The sequence below is a fragment of the Oryctolagus cuniculus genome, chromosome 12, assembly GCF_051225735.1.
Source record: "Oryctolagus cuniculus isolate XC-2025 breed Fujian yellow rabbit chromosome 12, ASM5122573v1, whole genome shotgun sequence".
NCBI lineage: Eukaryota > Metazoa > Chordata > Mammalia > Lagomorpha > Leporidae > Oryctolagus > Oryctolagus cuniculus.
The window spans coordinates 37,907,758-37,932,444 of NC_142878.1; the positions used below are offsets into that span (position 1 = coordinate 37,907,758).

The window sequence follows — 24,687 nt, forward strand, 5'->3', positions numbered from 1 at the left end:
GAAATTTGAAAGGAACTATTCTAAACTAGTGTGTCAATCAAGGGAGAAATGACATATATACTATGTTGATCCTTCCAATCTTTGAACATGGAATCTCTTTTATTTAAGTCACACTGATTTATTTCATCAGCATTTTGTAGTTTTCAGCATTGAAGGCTATACGTGTTGTGGTGGACTTACACCTAATTATTCCAGTTGTTGAGCAGTTATAAATGGTATTATAGTTTTAGTTTCAGTATCCACCTGCTCATTGAGAGAAATGTAAGAACAAGACAGTTCTTTCAGAGCCAGCCTGTGACACAGCGGGTTAAGCCACCACCTGCAGTGCCGGCATCCTATATGGGTGCTGGTTCAAGCCCCGGCTGTTCCACTTCTGATCCAGCTCTCTGCTATGGCCTGGGAAAGTAACAGAAGATGGCCCAAGTCCTTGGGCCCCTGCACCCACATGGGAGTCCTGGAAGAAGCTCCTGGCTCCTGGCTTTGTATCTGCCCAGCTCTGGCAGTTGCAGCCATTTGGGGAATGAAACAGCAGATGGAAGACCTTTATCTCTCTGCCTCTGCCTCTGCCTCTCTGGAACTCTGCCTTTCAAATAAATAAATTAATTAAAAAAAAAATATTGAGTTCTTTATGCTTATCTTACACCTTGTGAATTTAGTGAGCTCCATTATTAATTCTGTGACATTTTTCTTTAATAGATTCCTTGGAATTTTCAATGTTGACTAATACATCATCTGCAATAGAGGTGATTATATTGCTTTCTTCTGGTCTGTATGTTTTTCTACTCTATTCTTACCTTATTGCATTGCCTAGAATTTCTAGCATATATGGAAGTTAAATAAGAGTGGTGAGGAGGTGGGGACAGCATTGTGGCATAGCAGGTTAAGCTGTAGTCTGTAATGCCAGCATCTCATACGGATGCTACTTTGTGTCCACTTCCCATCCTGGGAAGTACCTGGGAAAGCAGCAGAGGATGGCCGAAGTTCTTGGGACCCTGCACCCACATGGGAGACCTGGAAGAAGCTCCTGGCTCCTGGCTTCTACATGACCTTGCCCTGGCCATTGCAGCCATCTGGGGAGTAAAACAGCAGATAGATGACCTATCTCTCTCTCTCTCTCTCTCTCTTTCTCTCTCCCTTCCTCCCTCCCTCCCTCTCTTTCAAATAAATAAATAAAACTTTAAAAGAGAGAGAGAGGTGAGGGAAAAACACAGGTTTTCACTATTACATATAATGTTAGCTGTGGATTTCTGTAAATTTTTATTACCAAGTTGTAAAAAGCTTCCCTCTATTCATATTCTTCAGAGAATTTTTATCATGAAAATGCATGTTAAATCTTGCCAAATGCTTTTTTTGCATTGATTAATATTACCATATGATTTTTTTTCTTCTTTATTCAATTAATAATATGGATTACACTGGTGAATTTCCAAATACTGAGGCAGCCCTAAGTCCCTGGAATAACTCCTTCAGGTCATGGAGTATAATCCCTTTTATTTATTTTTTCATTCTGTGCCCTACTGTTTGTTAAGCATTTTTTTTTTTTATTTATTTGACACGTAGAGTTATAGACAGTGAAAGAGAGAGAGACAGAGAGAAAGGTCTTCCCTCCATTGGTTCATTCCCCAAATGGCCACTATGGCAAGTGCTGCGCCGATCCGAAACCAGGAGCCACATGCTTCCTCCCGGTCTCCCCTGCGGGTACAGGCGCCCAAGCACTTGGGCCATCCTCCACTGCCTTCCCAGGCCACAGCAGAGAGCTGAACCGGAAGAGGAGCAACCGAGACTAGAACCCAGCGCCCATATGGGATGCCGGCGCCACAGGTGGACGATCAACCAAGTGAGCCAAGGCGCTGCCTGTTAAGCATTTTTACATCTATTATAACCAAGAGAGCATCTTAGTCTGCTTTGTGCTGCTAAAGCAGAATACCTGAAACTGGGTAATTTAACAGAAATTTATTTGTTCACAGTTCCAGAGGCTGAGAAGCACAACACCAACGTGCTAGCATCTGCTGTGGAACTTCTTACTGTGCCTACATGCTGGGAGACAGAAGGGCAAAGTTGGGAAAAGTGGGCTGAACTTGTCCTATGATCATGGCATCAATTCTACCCACAAAAAGAAAGTCCCTGATGATTAATTACCTCTTAGGCGTTCCACCTCTTAATATTGTTACAATGGCAATTAGATTTCAACATGGCGGGGTGGGGAGGGGGACAAAGATTCTAACTGTACCAAGGACATTGGTTGTCTGTATTTTTCTTTTTGTGGTGTCTTTTTCTAATGTAGGGATCAAAAATGAATTGAGAACTGTTCCCTCTTATTTTCTGGAAGAGACTGTGTAGAATTGGTATGAATTCTTCCTTAAGTGTTTGATTGAACTGTTGCTAGCAAAAGCATCTGAGCCTGAAGATATTTGGGAGAAGGGAGGGCATTTTTTAGATCAGCTGTAGACCTATTCAAATTATGTTTTTTAACAGGATGAGTTGTGAAAGCTTATGGTTACTGAGAAATTGCTCCATTTCACACACTTGTCAGTCTGATGTATGCAGAGTTGTTCATAGTATGCTCATTTTATTCTTTTGATGTCTGCATGGTCTGTAGTGATACTTCTTATTTCATTTCAGACATTGGTAACTCGTATCTCATCTCTTTTTTATCCTGTCAGTCTGGTTAAAGATCAGTTTTATTCATCTTCTCAAAAAACTAGCTTTCTGATTTTCTTTACTGTTTTTATGTTTTTTATTTCATTGATTTCACCTCTTTATTATTTATTTTGCCAGTTTGCTCTGGTCTTATTCTGCTCTACTCCTTCTTGGCTCTAGAAATGAAATGTTAAATTCTTGATTTGATACCTTCTTTTTTTCTATTGTAAGCATCTGGTGCTATAGATTTTCTTCACAACACTCTTCTGTTTCTCAGAAGTTTTGATATACTACACTTTTTCACCCAGTTAAGCATATCTTTAAATCCCTTGAAATGTTCAACCCTTAGATAATTTATAACTATATTATTTAAATTCCAAACATTTGGAGATTTTTCTGCTATTTTCCTGTTATTGACTTTCTGTTATCTTCCTGTTACTGCTTTCTCTATACTGGTATATGTTTCACAGGAACTGAAAAGCATACCTATAATGCTTTCGTGGGGTAAAGGGTTCTATAAATCTCAATAATATCCCATTGATCATGTTGAGTTCTTCTACATCCTTGCTGATTTTCTGTCTAGGGGTTCTTCTGTCAATAGTTGAGAGATTGATGTTGAAATCTCCAACTAGAACTGTGGAATGTCTATTTTTCCTTCCAGCTCTATTAGTGTTTGATTCATATATTTTGTAGTTCTGTTACATGCACTTTTCAAGACTGCTATATTTTCACAGTGTACTGACACTTTTATCATAAACTAATGCTCTTCTCTCTCTCTGATAATTTCCTGAGTTTGGAAGTCTGCTTTATCCATTATTAATATGGCAATGCCCACTTTTCTTTAATTAATGCTTATATGATGTAGGTTTTTATCCTTTTTCTATCAACCAAGCTATATTGTTATATTGTAAGCCTTTCTCTTACAGAAACCATATAGCTGGGTCCTGTTTCCCAATCCTCTCTGTCTCTCTATGTTATCTGATTGATGCCTTCAGACCATTTATATCTAAGTTGGGTTGTAAGTAGGCCTTTTTTGTTGTTGTTTTCTGTTTGTTCTCTCTGATTTGCTACTTTGTTTTCTTTTTTCTTACCTTCCTGAGAGTTCAAGAACATATTTTTGAATTCCACTTTTACATATGATACTATTTTCAGAGTATCTCTTTGTATAGCTTATTAGTTATTACTTTAAATATTTCATGATATGTCATCATTTTACCAGTTCAATTGTCATCATTTTACCAGTTCATTACCTCCCTTTATGTCTATCTACCCTTCCCTACTTATAATATAATCATCTTAAGTACTTCCTCTATATGCATTTACAATTATATCAGGGTGCCTTTTACTTCAACTGAAAAATATAATTTAGAAAACTTGGGGCCAGCTGGCGCCGTGGCTCACTAGGCTAATCCTCTGCCTTGCGGCGCCGGCACACCGGGTTCTAGTCCCGGTCGGGGTGCCAGATTCTGTCCCGGTTGCCCCTCTTCCAGGCCAGCTCTCTGCTGTGGCCAGGGAGTGCAGTGGAGGATGGCCCAAGTGCTTGGGCCCTGCACCCCATGGGAGACCAGGAGAAGCACCTGGCTCCTGCCATCGGATCAGCGCGGTGCGCTGGCCACGGCGGCCATTGGAGGGTGAACCAACGGCAAAGGAAGACCTTTCTCTCTGTCTCTCTCTCTCTCACTGTCCACTCTGCCTGTTAAAAAAAAAAAAAAAAAAGAAAAAGAAAACTTGGGGCCAGAATTGTGGCATAGCAGGTAAAAGCCATAGCCTGCAATGCTGGTATCCCATATGGGCACCTGTTTGTGTCCCAGTTGCTCCAGTTCTGATCCAGTTCCCTGCTAATGGCCTGGAAAAAAGCGGCAGAAAATGGCCTGAGTGGATGGGCTCCTGCCACCCATGTAGGAGACCCAAAGGAAGCTCCTGCTCTTGGCTTCAGCCTGGCCCAGCCCCAGCCATTGCAGCCACCTGGGGAGTGAACCAGGAGATGGAAGAGCTTGCTCGCTCTAACTCTTTCAAAATAAATATAAATTAAAAAAAAAAACTCAAAAGAAAGAAGCCCTATTGTATTTATTCATACTTTTTTTATTTGACAGGCAGAATTAGACAGTGAGAGAGAGAGACAGAAAGGTCTTCCTTCCATTGGTTCACCCCACAAATGGCCGCTACAACTGGAGCTACACCGATCCGAAGCCAGGAGCCAGGTGCTTCCTCCTGGTCTCCCATGTGGGTGCAGGGCCCAAGCACTTGGGCCATCCTCCACTGCCTTCCTGGGCCACAGCAGAGAGCTGGACTGGAAGAGGAGCAACTGGGACTAGAACCTGGCGCCCATATGGGATGCTGGCGCCACAGGCGGAGGATTAACCAAGTGAGCCACGGTGCCAGCCCCTATTCATATTTTTACCTTCAATGTTCTTTGTTCCTTTAAGATATTTCTCTTATTTATTATTTTTTCTATTTACTTTCCATACCCATTTTTAATGTTTTTATTTATCTATTTTCATTTTACTTGAAAATCAGAGAGAGAGAAAAAGAGAGATCTTCCATCTCCTGGTTCATTCCCCAAGTGCCTGTAACAGCCAGAATTGGGTTAGGCCAAAATCAGGAACCTGGAACTCAAGCCAGGTCTCCCGCAGAGATGGCAAAGAGGCAAGCACTTAAGCCATCTTCTGCTATCTCCCAGAGTGTCCATTAGCAGGAAGCTGGAATTGGAAGTAGAATCCAGCTTCTCTCATATGGGATGTAGACATCCCAAGTAACATCTCAGCTACTGTACCAAATGCCCATCCTAACCCTAGATGTTCTTTAAAAAAAAAAAGATTTTATTTATTTATTTGAGAGGTAGAGCTACAGACAGTAAGAGGGAGAGACAGAGAGAAAGGCCTTCCATCTGCTGGTTCACTCCCCAGATGGCCGCAACGGCCAGTGCTGTACTGATCTGAAGCCATGAGCCAGGTGCTTCTTCCCGGCCTCCCACATGGGTGCAGGGGCCCAAGGACGTGGGCCATCTTATACTGCTTTCCTAGGCCACAGCAGAGAGCTGGACTGGAAGAGGAGCAGCTGGGACTAGAACCCGGCGCCCATATGGGATGCCAGCGCTTCAGGCAGAGGATTAACCTACTGCGCCACGGAGCCAGCCCCCCAAGATGTTCTTTTAGCCTAAGTCTACTGGCAACAAATTCTCTTAGTTCCCTTTCATCTGAGAATATCTTCGTTCCCCTTCATTCTCAAAGGATACTTCTCTTCATATAGGATTCTGGGTTCACAGCTCCTTTATATAACTTTAAAAATGAAAGTTCTACCACTTAATTCTGGTGTCCAGTTTCTGATGAGAAATTCCTTTCCATTTAAATTGTTTTTCACCTATAGGTTACATGTCGCTTTTCTTTAGTTGCCTTTAAGCTTTCATCTTTAGTCTTCAGAAATTTGACTATTATATGGCTTGGTGAAGATTTCTTTGGATTTTCCCTGTTTAGGGTTTGCATAGATTCCTGAATCTGTAGGTTCGTATCTTTTCCTCAACTGGTGAACTGGTTAGCCATTATTTCCTTCAATATTTTTGCCTTTAGCCGGCGCCACGGCTCACTAGGCTAATCCTCCACCTTGTGGCGCCAGCACACCCAGTTCTAGTCCCGGTCGGGGCGCCAGATTCTGTCCCGGTTGCCCCTCTTCCAGGCCAGCTCTCTGCTGTGGCCAGGGAGTGCAGTGGAGGATGGCCCAAGTGCTTGGGCCCTGCACCCCATGGGAGACCGGGATAAGTACCTGGCTCCTGCCATCGGATCAGCGCGGTGCGCCGGCCGCAGCGCGCAGGCCGTGGTGGCCATTGGAGGGTGAACCAACGGCAAAGGAAGACCTTTCTCTCTGTCCCTCTCTCTTGTCCACTCTGCCTGTCCAAAAAAAAAAAATGTTTTTGCCTTCTTTTTCTTCTCCACCTGGAATTGTGGTAACTCAAATGTTAGATCTTTTGCCATGTTCCTGTAGATCCCAGAGGCTCTGTTAATATTCTGAAATTTTCAGTCTGTTTTCTCTTTGTTGTTCAGATTGGGTGAATTTTATTGTTCCATCTTCATCTCATTAATTCTTCCCTAATTGAGTTAACTAGTTCTTTCACTGATTCTACTTTTCAGTCCCTCCACTAATTTTTTTTATTCGAGTTAAAATTTCACACCTGAAATTTCCATGTGTCTTCTCTGTACCTTCTATTTCTTTGCTGCCATTTTTTCTACTTCCTTTCTGAACCATTTGTGAAATTTGTTTCAAGTTATTCACAGAAACATTTTTATGATGGCAGATTTGAAATCATTGTCTGATAATTTTACTATGTATCATCTCACTGTTGTTACCAATTGACTGTTTATCTAATTCAGTGTGATTTTTCCTAACTCTTGATAGAAGCAGTGATTTCCAATTGAAATCTAGGTATTTGGGGTATTCTATGAGAATCTGGATCTTATTTAAAAACTCTTGGGGCCAGCACCATGGCGTTGCATATTAAGCCACCACCTGTAAGACCAGCGTCCCATATGAGTTCAAGTCCCAGCTGCTCCACTTCCAATCCAGCTCCCTCCCAATGTGTCTAGGAAAGCAGCAGAATATGGCTTCATGTGTTTGGGCCCCTGCACTCATGTGGGAGACCTGGAAGAAGCTCTTGGCTCCCAGTTTGGCCTGGCCCAGCTCTGGTTATTGCAGCCCTTTGGGGAGTGAACCAGCACATGGAAGATGTATGTGTGTGTGTGTGTGTGTGTGTGTCTTCCCCTCTCTGTGAAACTCTCCTTTCAAATAAATAAAACCTAAAAATAAAATAAAACAAAATAAACTCCTGTTTACGTAACCCTCCACCAAACTACCTCTCCTCCAGTGAGAAGGGAAGAAGTGGCTCATTACTACTAGATGGGGGTGGAGGTGGAAACCCGCATCCCCATAGGTCTCAACTGACAGGTGGAGAAGCCTTATTACCATTCTATCAAGATCAAATTCCCAACTCCAGACTGCATCTTCTATGTCACTACCCTGGCAACAGTGTTGGAGTACCTCGTGATGATCCAGCAGGTGTGGTGGTCTAGCCCTCCCACTAGGCTTTTGTTGGTAGAGGCAGGGATGGAGCCACAGCTTTTTGCTGTGGTTGGATTTAGTTTTTTTCCCCTAGTGTTTGTCTAGAGCAGACAATTTATATTTGTCTTTTAAAATTCTGTTTTTCTTTGGCTAGAAACATCAAGCTTTCTGTTGGGGCTTTTCTTCATTTTTTCTTTTCTTTTTTTCTTTTCTTTTTTTTTTTTTTTTTTTTTTTGACAGGCAGAGTGGACAGTGAGAGAGAGAGACAGAGAGAAAGGTCTTCCTTTGCCGTTGGTTCACCCTCCAATGGCCGCCGCGGCAGCGCACCGCGCTGATCCGATGGCAGGAGCCAGGAACCAGGTGCTTTTCCTGGTCTCCCATGGGGTGCAGGGCCCAAGCACTTGGGCCATCCTCCACTGCACTCCCTGGCCACAGCAGAGGGCTGGCCTGGAAGAGGGGCAACCGGGACAGAATCCGGCACTCTGACCGGGACTAGAACCTGGTGTGCCGGCGCCGCTAGGCAGAGGATTAGCCTAGTGAGCCGCAGTGCCAGCCTTCATTTTTTATTTTCTATTCATTTATTTATTGTCTTTACTTGTTGGTGTTTCTGTATTAGCAGATTGTCTCTAAACAAGTCTAAGATACATGGAGCAAAATAGATAAACTAGGAAGTTTACTCACTACCATCTCATCTCATTCTTCAGGCCCTGAAGTTCCCAGCTAGAATGCCTCTTTCTCTTTACCTGTAGAGTGTTCACAAGTGTGTAATGTCCAGGGTTTTTAGTCACACTTTGTAGAAAGAATAAGGAAAAGTGATTTTCTATCAACGTTCTGAGAGTGGATGTCTTGCAATGAAATTTCAAGAAACTATCCCCATATTAAGTTTTGGTATATTGTCAAAGAATATCCATAATTGCTTAAGAAAGGCTATTGAAATATTTGCATTTTCCAATTACATGTTGGTTTGACAGAATTTTATTCATATACTGCACCCAAAAAAGTGACAAAACTGAATGCAGAAGCAGATATGAAAATATAGCTGCTTTCTATAAAGCCATACAATAAGGAAATTAAGAGAGAGAGAGAGAGAGAGAGAGAGAGAAAGGAAAGAAGGAAGAGAAAGAGAGAAGGAGGAAGGGAGGAAAGAGGGAAAGAGAGAAGAAAGAAAAAGAAGAAAGCTTAGTTTTCTCACTACTATTTCTGCTTTCAAAATACAATTTTTTGTGAAAATATATTATTTATGTAAGCATATTGGTTTTATTACTCCTAGTCAAAATAAATATTTTAGCATTTTCTCCATTTTCATTTCTAGTCAATAGATATAACTCACTTTAACAATTATTGAGGTCCTAAGTAAATTTTTAGGTACAAAAAAGTAAAAAGTATAAGAAACTGTGAGGAAAAGAAAAATAACATTAGAGAAAATTCATGACCAGCGCTGTGGCACAGCAGGTAAAAGCCCTGGCCTGAAGCACCAGCATCCCATATGGGCGCTGATTGGAGACCCAGCTGCTGCACTTCCGATCCAGCTCTCAGCTATGGCCTGGGAAAGCAGCAGAAGATGGCCCAAGTCCTTGGGCCCTGCACCCGCATGGGAGACCCGGAAGAAGCACCTGGCTCCTGGCTTCAGATCATCGAAGCTCCGGCTGTTGCAGCCAATTGGGAAGTGAAACATCAGATGGAAGACCTCTCTCTCTCTCTCTATCTCTCTCTCTATCTCTCTCTCTGCCTCTCCTTCTCTGTGTAACTCTTTCAAATAAATAAATAACTTTTAAAAAAAAAGAAAATCCAAAGTGTTAATGACCTGTGATTACTTTAAAATTTACTGTATATGGGTGAAGTGGTCATTTTTCCATTCAATTACTATTTATAGCCATTGTCTATATTCTTACTAAACTAGAGTCTTTTGCTTTTTATTTGTTAAACCTTTTATCCAATGAAGCATTAAGTCTTTTTACTGTAAGGTAAATTTAAAATATTTTATCTTAAAAATTTTTTAAAAAATGTAGAGGAGGGAAGGGTTAGAGGGAGACGGGAAATGGGAGTAGGGGGGAAGGAAATATCATTATATTATAACTGTATACATAAACTATGTTGAATCTGTTAAAAACTAAATTTTTTAAAAAATAAACTATATTTCAGTTTAAAAAAATCTTACTTCTTCTCCCAACACTTGCAGATAAGGTTTCTGAGCATGCTCTCCAGCTGTCTGTGGCAATTCAGGGAATATCCCTGGTGCTGTCGAAGGAATACTAGCATATTCTTGATTCTCACCCATAACAGGAATTCCATACAGTATTCTACAGGGTGGGAAAAAAATCAGTTTTTACGTCATTGATAATATAGTTGTTTGCTTTAGTTTCATACCTCAGCTGAAATAAACACATTGATATTCGTCATCTGTACTAAACAATTTGTTTAGAAGTCAGATAATAAACAATGAGAAATCATCCAAATTAATTTATATTTTGTTCTAAATACATTATCCTTTGTGTGTATATTTTTATTTATTTGACAGAAAGAGAGAGATAGAGACAAAGAGAAAGCTCTCTTCAGCAGGTTCATCCCCCAAACGCTTGCAACAATCCCCAGTCGTGTGTAAACCAGGAGTCAGAACTCAATCCAGTTCTACATGAGCAGCAGAAACACAACTATGTGAGGCCATCACAACTGCCTGCCATGGTCTGAATTAGCAGGAAACTGGAGTCAGGAGCTGGAGCTGGGTTCCAGAGGTCTATCATAATCAGCATCTTAAACACTAGACGAAATGCCCACCTGTCATGATAGTTTTGTTTCATTACATTGGAATAATAAATTTACCCTAAGAAAGTCCAATTCAAAAAGAAGTAAAAAGATCTTTATCTTCTATCTCTCACCTGCACTCCATTCCATTTCATCTCATGCACTATGGCAAAGCACAGCTTAAGCAGCACTGGCTCCTCAAATTATAGTTTTCCTTTTTTGATTCACATCTTGCTAGCATGAACAGAAAATTGTTTGGGCATCAGGTGTTCCCTTCTAGTCTACAAGCTACTTATATAGAAGATTACATACGGGGGTCAGCATTGTGGCACCATCTGCAATGCCAGCATCCTATGAGTGCTGGTTTGAGTCCCAGCTGCTTCACTTCCAACCCAGCTCCCTGCTAACATGGCTGAGAAAACAGGAAAGATGACCCAAGTACTTGGGCCTCTGCCACCCACATGGGAGACTCAGATGGAGTTCCAGACTCCTGACTTTGGCCTGGCCCATCCTGGCCATTGTGGCCATTTGGAAAGTGAACCAGTAGATGAAAGACCTCTTTCTCTCTGTCTCTCACTGGATTCTTTGTAACTCTATCTTCCAAATAAATAAATAAACTTAAAAAAAGAATACATATGGAAATACAAAACTTAAAACCAAAAGCCTTAAATGGACTAGAGATGAGATAAATTAAAAAATATGAAGCCAAAATGTGTCACTAATGACTGAGCCATAGACTGCTGGAAAATACAAATGCAAGGGGGCTTGGCTTACAGTAGCCATCAGAGTGTAGACTCAGGCTCTAGGAGAGTTTTAGATTTGCTAGCCTTCTACTTCCAAAAGACCTGCTCAGATCTGAAAGATGAGACTACTTCTTGTTTCTGGTTCTGACCTGGGAGCCTTTAGGAATATATAGAAAGAAGAAAAGGACATGTGCCCCTAAATTGTGTCTGGCTCGTGCCTAGCACTTCTGTGTGAATTCATTCTCTTGTCACCTCTGGATGCATCATTGTTGAATAGAAATGGAAACTGATTCACCGAGATGGGGAAAAGATCTTTCCCCTATGCACACTCCCAGGGACCCGAAAGCCCTTGAAAATTTATCTGGTTTCTAGATGTGTCATCAAATGTTGTGAAGATGGGGCTTAAACACTGGAGAAGAGAGTGGGAACTCCTAAAATTTTGCCAATACTGTATACTTCCAAAGCTGACTTCTGACCACTGGCCAACACTGAAAGCGTGGGATTTGTGGTTATCTCTCACCATTCTGTAGCTCCAACATGTACTTCCTTTCTTGGTTACTCACCTCAGCTATACACAGGTTTATCCAGACCCAATGGAAGTACCACTCAGCCAATCTGGGGTTCTCCATCCAGAAGTCTGGTGCTCAGTTCACAGGGGCTAATTCTAGGTGAAAACAGCACAGACATGTCTCTGCCCAGCCCTTCTGTCTGTTGCCTAAAGCAGGAGTGCTTTTATTCAACTTTTTCCTCAGTCTTAACTGGATGGCCTATATGTGTAGGTTTTTTCTCTTGAGTTTTTTAAAAAAGGCTGCTAAAAGGATTCAGGAGCTTTGCAGTCTGAACCAGCTACGTGCAGAGAATTGTGTTCTCACTTGGGCCAAGAAGTCCTCTGTACGAATGCATTCAGTATCGAAGCAAAACATCTTTCTGGTCCTAAGAGATTTCCATGGGTTTGTACAAGTTGCCATTCTTCGGGATAAGTCAGAGACTTCTGTGAAGGTTTTATATGAAGTCCCTGTGGAATCTGTGGTACAAGTGTCATCAACAGTCATTTCTTGACCTTCAGGACAAGAGAATCCAAAAAAACACCAACAGATGTGATTTCAATCTAAGTTAAAATAGCTGAGCTTTTGAACTGCTACCAGGAACTGCCTTGTGAAATTAAGGACTTTGTGCAGAAAACAGAAGCTCTTCATTTGTAGCTGTACAGTTTCCAAATGCAGTATTAACCTGTGACTGAGGTCCAGCATGGTCATGAAAATGCACAGACATCTCTGTTGGAAACCCCAACGTGGCTCAAGAGAACTCCAGAGAGCTGAAGAGAGTTTTTAGGGCCACCCAGGGAATCTGGGAAGCTTCGATCTCCCATTCAGAGTCCTCAACAGTTGAAGCAGATGGTTGGACGCTTGGACAGATGTTTTCAGGCTATGCGATGCTATCGAGATGAAGACTCAAGACCAGACAGCCAGCCCAAGTCTACTCAGATTGCTGAGATGCTTTGTAGACCAGATGGGATCCAGAGTTTAACTGAAAGTTGCTTCAGTACTTCTGGCCCAGCGACAATCCTAGGGTGGTTATTCTTCTTTCTATGATTTTTGCTGAGGCACTCACCACATATGGAACTGACAAAACCAACAGTCACTTTGAGATGAAGAGCACAGATATCAGTAATGTGTTCACACACACATAGATTGTATTTCCTCAACATGAGCTTAGAAAGTCCCCAGGGAACTGTCAAAGCCCTATGTATCCCTGAAGGAGTAAGGTACTTAAAAAGCAAAGACATTGGGTCCACTAAAAATCTGAAACTGACTATTTTAATCAGGAGGTTTTATTTATATTCCTACAGACCAATAAAAATTGGAATGCTTGCACTGCTAAATTCATAATGAAGGAGTAAAGATTGGAATTAATCAGCCGAATGGAGAACCAAGAGGAAGGTGTGATTGTGCTTCCAGAGAGCACAAGAAAGCACACACTTTGTTGAGAATGTTATAGCTGTGATATGTTGACCTGGAATTAAGGAGAGTCGTGCTCCATGATGCAGTTCTGTTCTTCCCTTTGTGTGGTGGACTTTCCAATCTTCTTCCTTCCCAAGGAGCAAAATCCCACAGAGTTGGAGTCAGCCCATTACTCACTTACTGCTCCCCAGCCTAGTGACTCTGACTCTGAGAAGGTCCATAGCCAACACTGTGACATGGCAGTGGGCCAAATTCACAATGCAGAGCTGTGGCTTTACATCCTGGAAACAATACTAGAGAGAAATGGGAAATTTCTGTCCCCTCTGCTCCAGGCTTTAGATTATTTGGCTCACCCTCATGGAGGAATTTCATTAGGGTTAAGACAATGAAGCTCCAGAGATGTCACAACCTGCCCCAAATCCTTCCAGGGACATGGTCTCATGAGCAACACCCCAGATCCTGTCCCTCTTGAAGGACTGATGCCTTATCCTATCTGGATTTCCTGACCAATAAACTCAGAGGCAGAAAAAATCTCACTGAATTACTCACATAAGTCAAAAAGTTGAGCTTTTGAGTTTTGGTCTTTGTTTCCTAAGGCTAAAATCAGATGCAGCATTCTGCCATAGACCTGACAAGCCTTTAGGTGGAAGTAATCTAGACAACATTCTTCATCACAGTGAAGAAACAGATTGAATATATTCAGTATTTGCTTGGTAACGTGCATCACTAGGACTATTTTGGAGGATGGGACTTTTCTGGAAGTTCCTGTTAACTTGGAGAGTTGTGAAAGCCGGCTCTTGGGTGAGTTGATGTTTTCTAATCATGTTTTCCATATCAAATGTAGATTATTCACTTTGGACAAAGGTAATCTGATCATGTGAGAAATGTAGGAAAATGTTTGCCCCTGTGAACTGGTCATTGATGGAGGGTTCAGGATACCCAGTCACATTAAAAGAATTATAAATTTAGCTAACAAATGCATTTCAACCATCATCATAATACAGTAGGAAGAAGCATAATGTAATTCAAAAACATCACTATTTGAAATAAGTGTCATAAAAGCTTATTCAGTGTTTCACCTTAAGTACGTTACATAAATTTAGCCTCCTTTCCTGCTCATGTGAAATGCAAACAAAACTTTCCCTAGCCACCTCACAGGGTTGTTGTTGCAAGAATCAGAGTAGATAATAAATGCAGAAGAAAATGTAAGTGAAAATGCTTTGAATAACTATGAAGCATTACACAAATGTAAACAAATACAGGTGTACCTACATGTATTTTATCGCTTAAGATCAAACAAAATTATTATCTGTCATAAAAGAAATACAGTAATTTTATGAATCAGTATATGTTTAAATTCCCTTTGTAAAGAAAATCATTAATCTCTTAATAATATTTTCTTTCAATTCTAAGTAATTTAACATACTAGTTGACTTCACAGCAACCTCAAATGTATAAAGAAGTGAACAGTAAGTTTACTTACTGTAAAAAATTCTTTACAAAATACTTCAAAAATACTTAAAAATAAAATCTTTAAAATACTTTAAAAATACTTTAAAAATTTCTTTAAAAATACTTAAAAATAAAAGCTATTATAAATTAATTTAAAATGAGGAAAATACATTCATTTTTATATTGTAGCACTTACTATAAAATAAATATAAAAGGATTGCAAAGTAGGCTTATACAGACTATATAATTTTCACATGAAAATATTTAGAGATATTGTTCCCTCTAACTTTATTCCCCCAAAAACCCTTTTAAGTAATACAAACTTCATGTATTTCATAAGTACAACTTTGAGAATACAGTCATTCTTCCCACTATACTGGCTCTCCCACCCACTGTCGTACTCCTCCTCCTCCTCCCTCTCCCTGTTTGCTCCTGTGAACAGGAGCAAAATGGATGATGGAGGGTTCAGGACACCCATCCCCAGTCCCATTCTCCACTAAGATCCATTTTTTTACATAAAAATATGTATGAATTTATTTATATAAAACACATTTCAAATATCAAATGCACAAAAATCAATTCTTACTCATTTTCTCTTCTCCTTAACTTTTTTTTAACTTTTATTTAATAAATACAAATTTCCAAAGTACAACTTTTGGATTATAGCAGCTTTTTCCCCCCATAACCACTCTCCCACCCACAACCATCCTATCTCCCACTCCCTCTCCCATCCCATTCTTCATCAAGATTCATTTTCAATTACCTTTATATACAGAAGATCAATTTAGTATATACTAAGTAAAGATTTCAACAGTTTGTACCCACACGGAAACACAAAGTATAAAGTACTGTTTGAGTACTAGTTATACTGTTAATTCACATAGTACAACACATTAAGGACAGAGATCCTACTTGGGGAGTAAGTGCACAGCGACTCCTATTGTTGATTTAACAACCGATACTCTTATTTATGACGTCAGTAATCACCTGAGGCTCTTATGAGCAGCCAAGGCTATGGAAGCCTATTGAGTTCACAAACTCCGATCTTATTTAGACAAGGCCATAGTCAAAGTAAAGTTCTCTCCTCCCTTCAGAGAAAGGTACCTCCTTCTTTGATGGCCCATTAAGATCCATTTTTGATTAACATTACACATAGAAGATCAACTCTATACTAAATAAAGAGTTCAACAATTTGCACAAAAAAAAAAATTCTGTTCCTCCACAGTTGAGACAAGGGCTGTTCAAAGTTACTGTTTCTTGAAGTTAATTTCACTTTTTTTTTTTTAGAAACTTTATTAACTTTAAAGAAGTACCCAAGAATTATACATCTTTTGTGAGCACTTAAACATAATTATAATACAACTCTTTGAGGACAGAGGTCCTGCATGGGAAGTTAGTGCACAGTGACTCTTGTTGTTAATTTAATAATTAACACTCTTATGTATGACATCAGTGATCACCCAAGGGTCTTGACATAAGCTGCCTAGGTGATGGAAGCCCTTTGAATCCACAAACTCTGTCAGCATTTAGACAAGGCCATAAGCAAAGTGGAAGTTCTCTCCTCCCTTCAGAGAAAAGTACCTTCTTATTTGATGACCACTTCTTTCCCACTGGGGTTTCACCCACAGAGGACCTTCATGTAGGACATTTTTTGCCACAGTATCTTGCCTTTCCATGCCTGAAATGCTCTAGAGGACTTTTCAGCCAGATCAGAATGCCTTAAGGGCTGATTCTGAGGTCAAAGTGCTATACAAAGTGATTGTCATTCTATGAGTCTGCTGTGTGGACTGCTTCCCATGTGGGAGCATTCATCCTTTTTTAATTCTATTATTACCAGACAACCCTATCCATATAATCACTTTAACACTTAAGATGGTATTATAACTACCCAGCTTAAGGGGATTTGGAGTCCCATGGCAAGTTTTTAAACTATATCCTTAGAAATAAGTACAGAGAAATATATGCAGAACTATACAGCTTTATAGTAACAAACATCATACACTTCATAATTACAACTTCCCACCATACCCACCCTTGCTCCCCTGCTCCCACCCTTCCTCCTCTGCCCTCTCATATTCCCATTTCTTTTTTTTTTATGTTTTAAGATTTTTATTCAATGGTAGAAATGCATAGGAGATTGAGGGCCCTATCTAAAAGAGAGATAAATCTGGATTCATACCAATTATCAGGAGCCTGCCACATAGAGGAGCAAGCGGGCCAGGAAGCATGGGGAGGGTGGCCCATAGGCCAAGCACCCTGGAGGCATAGGCCAGCAAGGGCCCACAATGGCAAAAGGCCAGAAAGAAGGAAGAGAGCTGGGCACAGCATGTTCCAGGCTTTTAATCCACTTCCAAAGGGGAGTGGATAATTAACCTGATTGATGGGTGGGCACAAGGTCCCACTCTTATTTTTTACTGAGTTCTATTTTCAATTGACTTTATTCCCCTTTGGAAAACATCACCATCTCAATGGTTCAAACTGAGCATCTCTTCCTCTCCAGCTTTTCTGTGGGCCCCACTGGCAATCACTCATCCTCTCTACTCTCTCCTTGCAGTATCCCTCCTGTCCATTGCACCTTCTCTCATCTGAGTCCTGTGATAACACCTTCGCTGATCCTTTTCCTCCAGACACTTACTCCTCCAATCCACGCTACACATCTCTGCCTGACTTGACATCAGTCATCCTCTCTCCAAAACACTTTAATGACCACACACACACACACACTCACTCAGTATAACCCAAGCTCCTGAGCCTGAATGTCAGGGTCCCCCACAGTCTGAGCCCCATCAGACTTGCCAACCCTACTTCCTAGCCCCGATCCTCTACCAAATCTATATTCCCTATGTAAAAGATGTCCAAGAAGCTGGGATTCCCAAGAGGCAATAGAGGAGACAGGAACACCAAATGTGTGAGCTATGGAAATGACAAAGGTGAGGCCTTCAGATCTCTTCCACGAGACCTCTACAAAACCCTCTCTGCTCAAAATTCATTTTTGCCTCCCTCATTTTCCTGCTGCATTTGATCTCTCTTTCATTATGGAATGCATGTCACTCCAATCTGTGTATCTTTTTCACAGTAATTTATAGGTTGGTTTGCAGAGGAAACCATGATACTTAGCTTGATTTCTGTCTCCCAATGATTTTATTGAAGTAGACACTGAATAGATATTGTTGAGTTTTGACTGAGTAAGAAAAATCTCAGACAAATCCAGCCCCAGACCCTGGGCTGGGGAACTGAGAATCATGGGTTGGTATGAGATCCAGCAGTGGTTCTCAATGTGTGTTCCCTAAACAGTAGTATAGGCATCACCTAAGAATTGTTAGAAATGCAAATTGTTGAGCCTACCACAGACTTAATGAATTAGAAGCTCAAGGGGTGTTTTAACCAGCCCTGCAGGTGATTCTGATACACACCGAGGTTCAAGAACCACTGGTGTGATGGGATCACTCTTCATACAGCCTGGTTGTAAGAATATCCTGGGGTGCTTGTCAAATCCATAGCTTCTCAGATTCCTTATCTACAGATTCTAATTCAGTAGGTGTGGAATAGAGTCTTGGAGTTACTATGCTTATCAAACTCCCCAGAAGGTCCTGATCCACAGGGAAGTCTAAATATCACTGACATAAGTAGAAAGAGTAAGTCTTTGGAATGAGGCTGAAAACCAAGATTTATCCCTTATTAGCCACTTGATATACTATGTCGTTGCTTTCTTTTGAATATGGTTTTGTCCCCATCAAAATGTAAATTTTCTTGGTCTGCAAGGTGGCAGCAGTGGCAGATGCAGCATGATGGCATGTGTTTGGGTCATGAATGGATTAATGCCTTTCTTATAGGAATGGGGCAGCCACTGCATGAGTTCAGCCCCCTTTTCTCTCAGAAGGCCACCTGCCCTTCTGCTTTCCACCATGAGCTGAAGCAACACAAGGTCCTCATCAGATGCAGTCACCTGATCTTAGACTTCTCAGTTTCCAGAACTACAAACCAAAATAACCCTTTTTTCCTTATACCCAGTCTTGGGTATTCTGTTATAGCAACAGAAAACATACGAAAATAGTTGGGTAGCCCACCTTTCCTTCCTAAGTCTCAGTTTTCTCATTTAAGAATGGCAACAGTAATTGGGCTTTTTCCAAGTCTAACACTTTGAAATTATATATATATATGTATGTATGTATATATATTATATATATATGAAGATCTTTGCATACAGTACATTCTCTGTGAGTGGCTGATATTATAATCATAATTTTCAAGGAGGGGTTGAATGAAGGAGATAAACTGCTATGGTTTGAATGTAGTTGATCCCCTAAGATTGACATGTTGAAAGGTTGGTTCCCAGTGTGGGAATGTTAACAGGGGGTTGGACCTTTAAGAGGTGAAGTCTGATGGAGATTCTTAGGTCACAGGGGATGCCACCCTCAGAATGGAATAGGGTAGCTTTTGTGGGACCCTTAGTTAGCTCTTGTGAGAGGGCAGCTCTCAAAGGAGCAAGCCAGGCTCCTTCGTAGTCCACTGGCTTCATATCTGGTAAAGTGATCTCTCCTCCTTCTGCCTCTATGATGCCATTTGACTTGAAGGCGTTCACTGGGGTCAAGTGCATGCCTTAGACTCCAGAACTGTGAACTAAATAAGCCTCTTTGTGAACTCACCCAGCCTTGGGTATTTCATTATAGCAACAGAAAACAGACTAATACACAAGCCCACCTTTCTCAGGGTGAAACTTAAACCTCTTTCAGAGTCAACATCAGTCTCCCAAGGAGTCAGACATATAAACTATATTCCTTATTGGGGGTTTTGCCAAAGAAGTTTGGAAAACATTCGCTCTCAGCTATGAGTGCTCTTAAATTATCGCTGCATACATCTTCTGTGAGTTATATAAAAGCTACTGTTAGCCACATCCAACTTCGCATGGAGAAGAGATCTCCCCCCAGCTGCACCTTGTACCCCACCTTGGTACAAGTCCACCAGAGAGGCTTCCCTCTCACAGCTTCACTAGCACTTCCTTAGAAACCATGTCTTTCAGACTGGCTTACAAAACCTTGAGGGGAACTTCATGGGATGGAGCCCACAGTCACTTCTAAGTAACTCTAGATGTGTGCAGGGAAATTTTATGAATGCTCACATACAAAAGTTTCACCAAAGTAATACATGCAATGGAGTGTCTCTACTAGACACCATTTTTTAAAAGTGCTCACAGCAAACTCACAAATTGATTTTATAACCCACTTACTGGGTTTCAATAAATCATTTGGAAAACATTAACTTGGAGGGGAATGCTGTTAAAAATGTGGACTCATAGGTCTGGATAAAAATTTATAAGAATTTATCTTCTTAAAAATGTTAATCTGCAGATAATCTTTAGCCGTGTATCATTTTTTTTCATTAAAATCTGCAGCACAAGTATATGAATATTTTATATGATTTTTAAAAATCAGGGAATATAGTCTTGACAAAATAATGAATCTATATATGAATAAGTACATAACTATACAAACTTGGGGTTTTTTTCTTTTTTACAAAATATGACTAGAGAGGGGGAATTGTTTTAAAATCATTGTAACATCATTGCTACAAGCAAACAGTGACATCTGGTGGAATGACATTGTTTTACTTTTCTAAAAAATCCAGCTTTCATATATTGGCGGTTATTGAAACACATATTTCCAGATAATGCTTTTTGTGGTATTTCCATATAAAAACAAATGCACACTAGTCTAACAGTCAAACAGCGAATACTGAAATGACTTTTTATTATCCCAATCTGTATTATTTAAAATATGTTTAAGGCATTCTGATGAGGCTATTTGTTCAAAATGGATACAATGAAATATAATTGAAGTACTAGTGATTCTGCTTCAAACTCTGCCAGCAACTGTGATTTGGGGTGCAAAACCTGCCTCAGGCTCCTCATCCGTAACATGAGATGTGTAGGCAAGCAGAATGCTCAGATCTCTTGCAGTTCTGATATATCTGCTCCTGAGTCACAGATCACCAGCTAGACCTCTAACAGGGATTAAGTCTAATGCTCCTGGGCATAGGTCATTACCTGGATTATTCAGCAAGAAAACAAGGCCAAGCAAGAGGGTGTGAGGGCAGTATTAGCCTGACCACTGAGGAATGGCAGAGAGTGAGGGAAGCAGGGGGCAGTAAGGGAAGGTCAATCCCAGATACTCATGTTGGAAGGAAATAACGAGGAGAAGACAACAGTAACAGACCATAGGTGACGGTACACTGCAACTGGCATCAGGTGATGCAGCATTGGGTGATGGCACTTGCTCGGGGGGCAACCAGCAATGGGGAATACAGAACTGGGCAATACTCAAGGCTCCAAAGCTTCCAGTACTTGCATAATTTCCACCACAGAAGTCTCTCACAGTTAACAAGTTCCCATTCATGACCTAGACCTACAAGAAGGATTTTCAGGTCCTAGGAGGAAACAAGCAACAGTACCACAGACTCTCCCCCAACACAGACAGAAGCCCTGCTTCCAAAACTGAGTCACAATGAATCAAATACAAATAACCAATGATAAGTAAAATATATCTCTCCTTACGTAACTAGAACTCTTCAGGTTTCTTTCTGGCTTAGGTCAGGATTGGTCTTGAAAACAGGATAGAATGAGTATTAAAAATGAAGCACAGAGAGAAAAATGTGACTAATGTTCACAAATTCACAAAACAGTGGGAAATAATAGAAACCACATTTAGAACATGAGAGACCTGAGTTTATGTCCCACCTTTTACCATCTGTATAAATACAGACTAGTTACTTAATCACTGCACTGCATTCTTTTCATTTGGGAAATGGGATGATTTTATCAACTTCATAAAGTTGTTGTTAATATAGAATTACATGACAGTGTAGATAATTTTCTGTTTTATTATCCAGCATCACTACCCTATTTGGAAGGTTTGGATACAATATTTCAAATAGAAACATACCTCATATGGTTGATTTGTAAGCTGATAGGTAATAGTGGTAGGAAGTCAAAAAAATTATTCGTGGGAGACAGATAGGTTTACCCTGATTGGACAATACATAATATACACATGGTACTCCACAATTATGTATAATTTTATATGTCAGTTAAAATTTTATAAAATGTTTTAAAAATACTCATGCACCTACATTTACATTTAATTATATATATAAGAATAGGAAAGGAATATAAGAAATATAAACTGTCAAAATAACATCTACAATGTTACTTTTGTAAATTTATACACAATTATATGTACTATATGAGTGTGCACAGGAAATAAGCTTACAACAATCTTTACCATATAAAAACTCAATAGGGAAATGGGGGGTTGGCCTTCCTAAGAAAGATACCAAGATTAGAACCCATAAAGAAAATAATCTCTGGCTTTTACTACATAAAAATCAAAATTTCTGCAGCCGGCATTGTGGCACAGTGGGTTAACGCCCTGGCCTGAAGAGCTGACATCCCATATGGGCACCAGTTCAAGACCCGGCTGCTCCACTTCCCATCCAGCTCTCCACTATGGCCTGGGAAAGCAGTAGAAGACGGCCCAAGTCCTTGGGCCCATGCACCCACGTTGGAGACCCAGAAGAAGCTCCTGGCTCCTGGCTTCAGATTGGCTCAGCTCCAGTCGTTGCGCCATCTAGGTAGTGAACCATCAGATGGAAGACCTCTCTCTCTCTCTCTCTCTATGCCTCTCATCTCTCTGTGTAACTCTGACACTCAAATAAATAAATAAATCTTAAAAAAAAATCAAAATTTCTGTATAGTACAAAACACCATAAATAAAACTGAAAAAACAACAAAAAAGTGGAAAAGTGTCTACAATATGTATGGCAAATTATTAAATCCTCAATACAAAAACACCACTTACAAATCAATAAAAAAATGAATGACAACACCATAAAACATGAGTTAGTAATTCTTAAAAAGCAGAAAAACAGGAGCCGGCGTGCAGTAGGTTAATCCTCTGCCTGCAGCACCAGCATCCCATATGGGTGCCAATTCTAGTCTCAGCTACTCCTCTTCCAGTCCAGCTCTCTGCTGTGGCCTGGGAAGGCAGTGGAGGATGGCCCAAGTCCTTGGGCCCCTGTACCTGCGTAGGAGTCCCAGAAGAAGCGCTTGACTCCTGGCTTTGGATCAGCCAAGCTCTAGCTGTTGTCACCATTTGGGGAGTAAACCAACAGAAAGAAGACATTCTCTCTGTTTTTTCCTCTCACTGTCTGTAATTCTACCTTTCAAATAAATAAATTAAAAAAAATTTTTTAAACAGTAGAAAAACAAATTGTTAAAGATAAGTTCATCCACAATTTTTTATCTAGTCATTAGTAGATGAACATCTGGGTTGATCCCATATCTTAGCTACTGTGAGTTGAGCTGCTATTAACATGGGGGTAGTGATATATATGTGCATATATATATGGGGGTAGTGATATACACACACACACACACATACACAATGGAATATTACTCAGCCATAAAAAAGAATGACGTCCTTTCTCAACAAAATGTATGCAGAAAGACTGGCTTATTTGTGCTAACTAATACACAGAGTATAAAAAAGGTAATGTATCTGAGTGAAATTGATGTTTTGCAATTTGATTTTTGTTTATAACCCTTGTCTATACTCTTGAGGAACAGTGTTTTTTCTATTATTTGTTGAATTATTTATTTAGTGAATTATAAATTGAAAAGTATGTCATTGTAAAGATTTTTAAAAAATAAGAAAGGGGCCGGCACCGTGGCTCACTAGGCTAATACTCCTCCTTGCGGCGCCGGCACACCCAGTTCTAGTTCCGGTTGGGGCACCGGATTCTGTCCCGGTTGCCCCTCTTCCAGGCCAGCTCTCTGCTGTGGCCAGGGAGTGCAGTGGAGGATGGCCCAATGCTTGGGCCCTGCACCCCATGGGAGACCAGGATAAGTACCTGGCTCCTGCCATCGGATCAGCGCGGTGCGCTGGCCGCGGCGGCCATTAGAGGGTGAACCAACGGCAAAGGAAGACCTTTCTCTCTGTCTCTCTCTCTCACTGTCCACTCTGCCTGTCCAAAAAAAAAAAAAAAAAAGGAAAGAGAAGGGAGGGTGGGAGAGAGGGAGGGAGGAGGCTGAAGGGAAAGTATCATTATGCTCCTAAAACTGTAGATATGAAATACATGAAATATGTCCCATTTATATAAATTTTAAAATTTTTAATTAAAAAAAAGTTCAACCATACCAGAAGTGAATTTTTAAAATAAAAACATATGCTTCCGGGGCTGTTGCCATGGCGCAGTAGGTTAATCCTCCGCCTCCGGTGCCAGCATCCCATATGGACGCCGGTTCTAGTCCCGGCTGCCCCTCTTCCAATCCAGCTGTGGCCTGTGAAAGCAGTAAAAGATGGCCCAAGTGCTTGGGCCCCTGCACCTACGTGGGAGACAGGGAAGAAGCACCTGGCTCCTGGCTTCGAATCGGCGCAGCTCCGGCCGTTGCGGCCATCTGGGGAGTAAGCCAACGGATAGAAGACCTTTCTCTCTGTCTCTTCCTCTCACTGTCTATAACCCTACCTCTCAACTAACTAAATAAATAAACTTAAAAAAAGTTTTTTAAAAAAAAATATGCTTCCTTATCAAGTTAAAAATAAATTTAAAAGACTGACAGTTTGGCAAGAGCATAAGGAAATGAACAGTGTTAAAAATTGCCAGAAACAATGTCACAGCAGCTTGGTTAAATTAGTGGATATCAGGAAATACCATAAACATTCATATATAACCTTGAGTGAAAAATTCATGCAACAAAATGTCATAGATGGTTTAAACATATTAATATACAAGAGATGCCCATCGCTCCTTGGCCTTTTGGCTAATATCAAGTGTAGTATCTGTTCTTATCAGTTTAATATACAAGAGATGCCTGGAAAGCTGTTCACTAAATGGTTAACATTAACCTAAGAATCTAAGCAATGATAGTAAAAATCTGAAATCTGAAATTCTACACTAGTAATACTAACTAAATGTCTAGAAACTTAAAAACATAAATATTATTTTCAAAGCAAAAATACAGTCCATAAAGAATATTTTTTTAAATTCTCATCAAAATTGCTACTTAGCAATATAAATATACATTGTGATATCAAATAAGCTTAAGT

At 40.5% G+C, this 24,687-nt stretch overlaps 1 protein-coding gene and 2 pseudogenes across 1 annotated transcript in view; 2 read left to right on the top strand and 1 right to left on the bottom strand.

Moving 5' to 3' along the window:
• TTC6 (tetratricopeptide repeat domain 6) overlaps nt 1-24,687 on the bottom strand; it is a 225,872-nt gene that overhangs the window by 126,303 nt on the left and 74,882 nt on the right. Inside the window, exon 6 of the mRNA XM_008269509.5 lies at nt 9,848-9,989. Within this exon, the coding sequence (XP_008267731.4) occupies nt 9,848-9,989 (142 nt within the window). The remainder of the gene's footprint in view (nt 1-9,847; nt 9,990-24,687) is intronic.
• LOC127483743 (aspartate--tRNA ligase, mitochondrial-like) lies at nt 11,712-13,063 on the top strand (annotated as a pseudogene).
• On the top strand, nt 24,382-24,498 carry LOC127484072 (U2 spliceosomal RNA; annotated as a pseudogene).